This window comes from Chanos chanos, chromosome 9 (assembly GCF_902362185.1).
Source record: "Chanos chanos chromosome 9, fChaCha1.1, whole genome shotgun sequence".
In the NCBI taxonomy this organism is placed as follows: Eukaryota; Metazoa; Chordata; class Actinopteri; order Gonorynchiformes; family Chanidae; genus Chanos; species Chanos chanos.
In genome coordinates this window covers 11,888,457-11,898,456 of record NC_044503.1, presented here as the reverse complement: position 1 = coordinate 11,898,456, position 10,000 = coordinate 11,888,457, and the positions used below count along the sequence as shown (strand labels likewise).

The following is a 10,000-nucleotide window of genomic DNA, read 5'->3' as shown; positions in this document are numbered from 1 at the left end:
TTTTGACATTTGACATTCTTCTGAAGTCAACTCCAGTAAGCATTATAGCTTGGTTAACATAAGTTTTCTTTTGACTGAGGTATTTTGGCCTCTTGAATAGCATCTAACTGGTCTGCACGTGTGCCGTCCTAACTCATAGGATCAGTTATGATTTATGCCAGTGTTTGACTTCATTCTCCTTTCATGTGATTAATGATTACTGAACTGAATATAGACATTGTCATACTCTTAGTCAGAGAGGGGCCTTTGTAATAATGTATAGACACATACATCACAGAGAGAGAGAGAGAGAAAGAGAGAGGAGAGAGAAAGAGCTGACATCTGTAGCATCAAACATTCAGAGCTCTCTCCTCTGCAGGGGAGAGCTGAATTTCAAAGACCACCAAATAACGTGTCGTAAAAGAATTTAATTATCACTGAAGAAAAGCACACAATGTCTGTTCACTCTGCATGCAGGGAGGGAATTTTAAATAAGACTTAAATACGGTAAACACTACAGATGATGTCTCACTCAAATGTTTCATACATTAACAAGTCAAAGAAAAAAAACCCAAAACAAACAACAGCGCTAAAACTGACTAAACAATGAACCCAAAGAGTTAGAGGTGTATGTTAATTTAAAATGAATACAGCTAATGCATTTTTAAATATGTGAACTGTTTTTTTTTTTTTTAATCTCACGTAACTATTTCAAAACTGCACAGACTCCCAAATCTTGACCACAAAACAAACAAAATTTTATGTTCAATTTACAGCACATGCATTTGACTTCTCAGTAGCAGGAGATATTTTATTGTTCTTTGCCAATATTTTTTGGAAAACTGTCTTTTAACAGAAAAAAAACCCTTTCCATAATCAAACGACGTCCACCGGATAACTCATCCACGTTAAATGCAGTAATTCTGTGCAAATGTGCAGTTGACATCTTCAAGGCCTTTGAATGACCAGATCAACTGATGATAGATGGATGGATGGATGGATGGATGGATGGATGGATAGATCAAAGTATTCCGTGACTGAATATCCATTCTTTCATATTTCATCTTTTTTGTTTTTGTCCCTTGAGCTCCTATGAAGTTTCAGAAGAGTATGTCAAACACAAATGCCCCACACATGAAACATTTTTACATTTTTTTGAAGTACAACGTTCAAACAGCTTTACTGATGAAAGGTCCCAGACAGACCCTGTCCAGAGCAGAGGAAAGGAAGGGTCTATTTCTGAGGGTCCCATTGGCTACTCACTCACACAGATTATATCAACAACAATATTTGCAGAAAAAACAGTCTTATTTTGCCCGACTTTCCAAGGACAAATAAATAAACAGAGAGAGACAGATGTTGGAGGTTTTAGCTTTGTTTAAAAAAAAATGTAGGAAAAAACATTTGTCAATTTTGTTGTCCTCTGTGTGTGATTCATGGTTATTTATATATATATATATATATATATATATATATATATATATATATATATTTATTTATTTATTTATTTTAATGAATGACACCACTAGTATGAAGATTGTATGATTTGAGAAAGAGAATCTATGTAATCTGCTGAAAGTAAAGCTTTCTGTCTTTTTTATCGTGTTGAAGCCCCAACTGTCGTCACGCCACTGAATTCCAGCCCGGAGTCTTTCTCCAGAGGTTTAAAAACAGTGTGTATCTATGTGAATACACTGTGTGTGTGTGTGTGTGTGTGTGTGTGTGTATGTGTGTGTGTGTGTGTGGGTGTGTTACCACAATCTGAGTTTGTGTTTGTACTTACCACACATTTTTGGTACTGTGCGGGCGTACCAGCTGTTTGAAGTCAATGTTTAAACGAGATATTTGACATGCAGAGAGGAATACATGAATTCCCAAAAGAGCAAGAGGCCAGTTAGAACATGAACACACACTATTTACATTATGTTACAGAAAGAGATGACGAGAGCGCGAGGGTACGTTCAGGTTTGGTCGAGAGAGAAAAAAAAGGGGGAGTGGTCAAGTCTTTTCTTCTATTCAAACCACCCCCCCGTCTCCCTCTTTTCACCCGTTCCGTACTATCCATCCCTCTCTTTCTCCAGTCAGTGTCTCTGAACATCACTCCTGTGAGTGGGTGTCGCGCGGGGTGCGGTTGCGTTCCCCGGCGCTCTTGTTGTTCCTGGCCTTCCGCGCCGAGTCTTGCGCCTGTCGGTATTTCTCCAGCATGCTCTTGTGTTTGCGACGGAGCTTCTCGTTGCACCACACCCTCTCGCAATACTGCTCCACCTGCGGCAGGTTGGACGGACCGATCAGCTGCAGCACGTCTTTGAACCAGGAGCGCGTCGGATTGCGGTGGGCGGGGTTCAGGTGGGACGCGCACAGGGGCCACGCCTTGGGCTTGGCGTCGCGAGATATGAGGTCGGAGAGGGCGTCGCCGCGAAGGACGTCCAACCAGACGCGAGTCAGAGTTTGAGTGAAGCCATGTTCTCGGGAACGACAGACGTATATGCCTTCATCCTGACGCAGAACACGTCTAAACAGCAGTCCCTCCTCTGTCTTCATCACTCGTTCATCCAATATTACCTACGCACAAAGAGAGAGAGAGAGAGAGAGAGAGAGAGAAAGAGAGACAGGGAGAAAGAGAGAGAGCAAATCAGGGCGATGGAGTGAATGTAGTCGAGAAGGGGAATGAATGAAAGAAAGAAAGATTTAAACAGTCAGATATGAATGAGGGTAAATTTGCGCTAAATAAACAGGAAAATGAGAAATGAAGAAAAGGGGAGGGGGCAAAAAAAAGAAAAACAGCAGAGCAAAGTGCACGTTTTGTGCCTCTTTATCGGCATGGGTGGTAAAAAATCTACCATGAAATTAGACAGCCCATTTCTTAAACATTCCCCCCTCCCATTCTGGAGAGAATCTGGGCCAAAGCAAACAGGTTAGGCCAGGCCTTTCTAAGAGGCTGAAGACTGGGCCTTTACTTCGAAGGCAAGTCAAATCGCCATGGTAACTTTTCTAATGTTCCAACACACTTACTGGAAGCCACAGAAAACACAACTTAACATAAATCACACCACTAAAGCTTTCTTTCTGTCTCTCTCTCTCTCTGCCCAACTCTTTCATTCTCCCCGTATCCACTGAGTCCAAATGGAGTGTTGAATGAATTGACCATTAATTACATCTGCATTTATCTGTTCTGTTTTATAGTTACTGTTAAATGAACGACGGAGACTTAAAAGTCTTTGCGTGCTCCGTTTAACCTCTTAAACCTTCTGTTTGCAATTCACAGCTCTCCGTCATTTCTTCCTCTTTTTCTCTTTCTCCCTTCTCTCTCTTTCTCTCTCTCTTTCTCTCTCTCTGTCTCTCACCTCTTCCATGTGGTCGTCTCGTTGGTGGAACCAGGTGACGGTGGCTTGCGGGGAGCGCGGAATGCACTCTAAGAATGTGCTGTTGTTTTCGGTACCGTACACAACCCTGTCCTCAGCCATATCCACATCCTCCACTGTGACAGAAAACACACACACACACACAACACAGTTTAGTTACTACACTCTCTCTCTCTCTCTTCCTCTCTCCCTCACCCATAAGTGTTTCATGTGTGCTGAAATGTTAATGAAAGCTCAGAAATGTGTCTGTCGTTTTCTGGGTCATGGAAAGGTGTGCTGCAGCTAATGGAGACATGTGATATATGAAGGTATGGTGTGTGTGTGTGTTAGTGTGTATGTGTGCCTGTGTGTGTGTGTGTGTCTGTGTGTGTGTGTGTGTGTCTGTGTGTATGATGAGTGCAGAGCTGACGGGTCTGTCAGGCTTTTGGAGAGCATCTAGTTCAATCAGGGGTTACACCCACTCTCATTTTGTGTGTGTGTGTGTGTGTGTCCACTATATAACCTCTTTCATCACCCCCACATCCCCTCTCTCAGGTGTGCAAACACACAGCCTCTCCTTGTTATCCTGTTCTTTTGTTCTTTCAATTTCGTTCTGACTCAAGTGGAGAGGCACAGAGGGTTATCTGTCCATCACTCTGTCAGACCTGAACCGAATACCATTACAAAGTGCATTTTTCCCCTCTTATGCTTTTCAATAGAAAGACAGAGTCAAAATGCAAGCAGACAATGCAACAATGGACCAGTTTTTGGTCTATCCTGGATTCATGTGCGTATCTGTTTATGTAGTGAGTGTTTGACTGGCATGAAACGTAATTCTCTCTGAGACATACGCTTAACGCAGGCTGTGACTGGCAGGTTTTCTCAGTCGCTTATTTGAGTCTCTCACTATAGTAGTCACATTTTCAAAACTGTCACTGTTTTTCTCAGTCACTTTAGAACATTCTCTTACATGCTTCGTTGCAAAACACTTCAGATTTTAAAGTTGGCTTTGCAGAAAGCCCTAACACAAAGCACGTTTTAACAAAAAAGACAAACAATTCTAAGCGACTGACACAAATTTTAGCAATTAACAAGTGAAAGCAAAGCAATTAACCAATTAAGAGTTGAAAGCAAAGGGGTTGAAAACGCTTTCAGCCTTTCGTGGTTTTGGGTTAGCTGATTAGAAGAGAATACATCTATGGAACGGAGAAATCAAAACCATGTGTAAAAAGCAACACGCTTGCCAAAACAACGCAATTCTTTAGCAAAAATGTGCCATCAGTTTAAAATCAAATTAATTCACCAAAGCAGTAGCTTCGGCCTCCTGAAAGTGTGCCTGCAACAAAAACATCCCAACACACTCGCAAATGAAAACACGTGTCAAAAAACCAGATAACTCAATGAGCACTGTAGCAATATTCAGCTGACAAACTGTTTGCTTCATCATTCTGCAAATACTAAACATTGTCTCCAGCAATATCATACATCAACACACAATGACTCCACAAATACAAACAACAATCAGCAATAAACAGCTAATGCTTGTTTTCTACTAAAGTGTTGTAATTATGAACATTGTACAAAGGAAACAAATATGAAAGATACATGCAGTAATATGTCATTTGTAACAGTGTAACGTGCTTAGCAGAGACATCTGTGTGTACACATTTGAGGAAAGATGATCATTGTTTGGATCTTGTGTAAAAACAAACAAAAAAAAAATGACTCATTGTTGCGTGAAAAACATTAGTGTCGCAACAACTTAAGTTTTCTCTCTGCTGGTCATTTATACTCCGGTTTCATATAACCAAACAAGAGAGCCTTATAAACCTTTAAGCAATGCTTATACCACTTTAAAGAATATCCATACTGCCAGAAGATAAACTGTTTATCCTATACCTCTCGTCTTTAAATTCAAGCACAAAACTGCGAATCTGCAGATATATGTTCAGAGAGCAAAGGAGCATATGTTATCTACCTCATACACTGAGTGAGTCAAACAGTCTAATGTAAACCTGTGTGTGCTGCTCTCATTGACTGAGGGTCTGTAAATGCCTTTATGACAGACGTCCAAGAAACTGTTTACACGCTCTACCGTACCAAGCTCTCTCCTTCTCTTTCTCTCTCTTTTTTCTTTTGCAGCTCTGAGCTGTGTGTAGTTGTGAAGTGGATGACCTCATATTCTTGATCTTCCTAGTTATATCAGTTTTGTTTCGTATTGAGTCAGCACATACACACGCGCACACGCACACACACGCTCACACACAAATTGTAAACTATGTATGTAACGTTTTGAACATATGTATGTAATGTTTTTCGTATATTTATATATGGTTAAAAGTGCGGGTTGTTTGAGACTCCAAATCCAAATCTCTCTCTCACACACACTCACACACACACACACACACACACACACACTCACCGCTGAGGTTCTGGTCCATGCACTGCAGTACGGGGTTGGCGTGTTTGATGTCCTGTCTACGGAAGCGGCGTTTGGTGTTGGGGAGGTAGCGGGTACAGGAGCTGCCGTCCCAGGCGCAGTAAGGGTCGCGGGCCAGACAGCACTCGGCACACGCTTTACCGTACGCCTCACAGCGATGCAGCCGGACCTGCGCCACACCGACCCGAGAACCCACAAACAGAGCCTGCTGCTCACACACACACACACACACACACATACGCATGCACACACACACGCACACACACACACAGACGCACGCACACACACACACACACACACACACACACACACACATACGCATGCACACACACGCACAAACACACACATACATACGCATGCACACACACACACATACGCACACGCACACACACACACGCACAGACGCACAAACAAACACACACACACACAAACACACACACATACGCATGCACACACACACAAACACACACAGAGAGAGTGAAAGAAGTGAGTTTTTGTTTATATATAATATACATTAATTTTACACATTCTCACAGTCTGAATTTTTTTTAATACACATATATATTTATGCTCATGTCTCAGTGTTGTGTTTAATATGAATGTTCAATGTGACATATGTCTCTGCTTACCCTCTTTACTGAAATGTCCATGGATGTGATGGGGGTTGGCACCTGAAGAAAACAACATTAAACAATAAAACTCAGGGATTAAATCACACACACACACGCATGCATGCACACACACACACACACACGCACGCACGCATACACGCAAACACACACACACACACACACACACACACACACACCACACACACACACACACACACAGACAAACACTTTGTACGCACACACACACACACACACACTCACACACATGCCCATCCCCTACCTTGAAGACTTGTAATTCCTCCAGTGTGAGCTCCTCTGTGGTCAAAGAGTTCCCATTGCGGAGGGCAATGACCTTCAGCACTGTGCCAATATCTACAAAGAGGGTCAAAGGTCAAAAGGTTACTCCTACAGCCAGGTCATCTAAGAGGGTTTTAAGGTCATTCACACACACTGAGCAGTTGCAGAAAGAAATACTTTAAGAGGCATAAATGAGAGAAAGAGAGAGAAAGAGAAAGAGAAAAAAACAAGAGAGACAGAGAAAAAGAGAGAGAGAGAGAGAAAGGGAGAGAGAGAGGAAAAGCTGGCACAGTTATGTCTTTCAGTGTCCTCAAGAGAAACACATGCTCACAAACACATACACACACAGGCACAGAGGCACACAAACACATACACACACACACACACACACACCAGTGCCGATGAACATGACGTCGTAGTAGCCGTCCTCAGCCTGAGTGCGGTCCACAGTGATTTGGGTGAGTCTGTAAGGGGCGTTGGCACGGAGCAGCAGGGGCTGGTGGTGAGAGGGGTACACGGGCCGCCACATCAGGGGATGCCCACGGGCAAACTGCAACACCGCATCTGGATACTCCAGAGTACTGCTAAACAACCTGCCTGGCTGGGCAGTTATCTTACTGGGGCACTGAGAGAGAGAGAGAGTGATGAATGATTCAAAGCAAGGGAATAAAACATGAATAAATAAGCAGATAAAAAGAGGTTTATGTTAAAAGAAATAAGTGTGAAGGAGTAAAAAGAGGACAAGAAAAAAAGATTAACTTATCGAACCGAAGCTCTGTGTTTAATAAGTATATAAGATAAAGTTGATACTCTAAATACTGCATGTTTATGTTTAATACAGAGCATAAACTGTGAGAGAAACTCACCACTCCAGGTCGCGGGTAGGGCACACGACCTTCATATGGCCCCCACTGGTAGTCTGGGCCCTCTTTATGAGCAAAAGGCCCGTTAAAGGCTTCACGGATATCAGCCATGCTATACACACACACAGCATATCCCTGGAACACGTTACTGAGGGGAAAAAGAGACACAAAGCCGTCAGAAACACACACACACTCTCTCTCTCTCTCTCTCTCTTTCACACACACACACACAAACACACAAACTCACATACACATACACACACTCACATACACACACACTCACTCTCATACTCACACTCACATACACGCACACTCACTCTCACACTCACACTCACACACACACACATATTAACACACACACAATGGTGTACAAGGTTTGTATACCTGATAGTGCTGAAGATGGCATAGACTTCTGGGTTTGTCTCATCTTTAGTCCTCAGCAGAAACACGTCCTCTGTAAACAACATCCACAAAATAATTCTCAGTCCTCTGTTTACTAATAGACGAGACTGAATTTATTCTGTGTGATTTCCTGAGGCTGTCAGACACGCGCGCGTTCGTGTGTGTGTGTGTGTGTGTGTGTGTGTGGAGAGGGGAGATTTGAACACAGCTGTGTGTGGAGTGTAAACACGCCATCCTCACCGAGCTGGTCGAAGTGTGTGTGGATGCCGTGGGGTCCGGGGACAGAACAGACCAGTCTGGCTTTGATAAACGTGCTCCACTTATTCACCAACACACGCTGCCCCCCGGAATCATTCTGCAACAGAAAACACACAGCGTTTCAGAGAGTATTCACTATGTGTGAGTGTGTGTGTGTGTGTGTGTGTGTGTGTGTGTGTGTGTGCATGCGTGTGTGTTTGCCTGAGTGTGCACGTGTCTGTGTTTGCATGTGTGCGTGCGTGTGTGTGTGTGTGTGTGTGTTGCACAAGTCGTAAAACTGATATTATATTGGTAAAAATATATGGTCCCAACTATGGAATTCTCAGTTGCATAAATAACACAAAGTGAAGATTAGCCAGTTCTCCACAGCAGACAGAAATATGTAAAACAGCTTCATAATTCGGGCAGCCTCAAAAAGAGACTTAGAGCCTTTGAACCAGAGAACCAGGGGGGACCTGGTCTCCCAGGTCTGTGATGAAAGCATCAGTCCGCAACATTGTCCGCAACGTTATCCAACGCATTTTCCACCTGACTGTCAAGAACCTTCTGTTCTCAGATTAGTCTCGTGTGACATTCCCGCCCGCAGCCATGAAAACATTCTGCTAAGGTCTGCACCACCAAGCGTCTTCTCCTTCTCTGAGACGTTGAGATGCTGAACTTTTTCATACTTTTTTACCGTAGCTATGGGAACCAAAAATACTACAAACAAAGGCTGCTGTGTTATTTATATATGGGACTGGTTTAGTGTAGAATATCTTATCACTGATTATGCTGATTGAAAAATGTTCTGCTCGGTGAAGCGTTGGGCTTTTGTGCATGCACCCTGACTAATGGGACAGTGAAGGATCAAAAGCGGAGAAATATCTTTCATTCTTTGCGTATCACTGTGCCATAGATGGGCTTAACCTTCAAGGCGGTTAGAGTAATAGAGGCCGTACTGTTGGTGTGTATCCACACACCTGTTGGCTTTGTGTTTATATATAAATATACATTTCCAGCTATTCCCGTGGGAACTGTAGCATTTTAATTCTCCTCAATATCCTCCCTTTCTCTCTCTCTCTCACTGTGTGTGTGTGTGAGCGTGTGTGTGATCTGCAGAGATTACTGGACTGTAAGATTGGACACACACACTGTGAAGGTGTTTGGGAATTTGAGGCTTTAGGCCTGTGTAAATCAGTAAAGGCTGAGAAAATAGGCACTAGTGTGTGAGTGTGCATGTGTGAGTGTATGTGTGTGTGTGTGTGCGTGTGTGTGTATGTGTGTTTGTGTGCGCGCGTGCGTGTGCGTGTGCTTGTGCGTGTGTGTTTGTGTGTGCGTGTGTGTGTTGCGTGTGAGACCTCTGAATGACACTCCTAAGAAAGTCATTTTTCATATCAGGCACCTTAGCATGTACACACACCACAGATGCATGATGCATATAGATACATATAGATGTGTGTGTGTGTGTGTGTGTGTGTGTGTGTCTGTGTCTGTGTGTGTGTGTGTGTGTGTGTGTGTGTGTGTGTGTGTGTGTGTGTGTTCAGTTGAGGGAATGTGAGACTCTGCGGCATGCTCACTCTCACCAGAAAACATACAACATCTGTGCAGGGATATGTAAATAAAAAACTGATTGTTCCGGAACGTCAGTCCATATACTTTTTCTCATCTCTCTCTCTCTCTCTCTCTCTCTCTCTCTCTCTCTCTCTGTCTCTGGTGTAACCAGAGCTGTGAGCTGTGAGCTGTATGGTGCTGTTTTAGAGTTAAACTCTTGGTATCTGTGGGCTGACATCCTGCAGCGAGACTAACTTAAGACAGTAATCCTGTTTTCCA

At 43.1% G+C, this 10,000-nt stretch overlaps 1 protein-coding gene across 1 annotated transcript in view; it reads right to left on the bottom strand.

Annotated features, from left to right (window-relative positions):
- Positions 1–1,572: 1,572 nt before the first annotated feature.
- The window catches only part of sema3bl (sema domain, immunoglobulin domain (Ig), short basic domain, secreted, (semaphorin) 3bl), a 37,581-nt gene continuing 29,153 nt past the window's right edge, over positions 1,573–10,000 (bottom strand). Inside the window, exons 8-16 of the mRNA XM_030783414.1 lie at positions 8,174–8,288; positions 7,916–7,985; positions 7,535–7,679; positions 7,062–7,293; positions 6,652–6,743; positions 6,390–6,431; positions 5,743–5,968; positions 3,324–3,457; positions 1,573–2,541 (exon numbers count right to left, since the gene is read on the bottom strand). Coding sequence (XP_030639274.1) covers positions 2,077–2,541; positions 3,324–3,457; positions 5,743–5,968; positions 6,390–6,431; positions 6,652–6,743; positions 7,062–7,293; positions 7,535–7,679; positions 7,916–7,985; positions 8,174–8,288 — 1,521 coding nt within the window. The 3' untranslated portion in view covers positions 1,573–2,076. The remainder of the gene's footprint in view (positions 2,542–3,323; positions 3,458–5,742; positions 5,969–6,389; positions 6,432–6,651; positions 6,744–7,061; positions 7,294–7,534; positions 7,680–7,915; positions 7,986–8,173; positions 8,289–10,000) is intronic.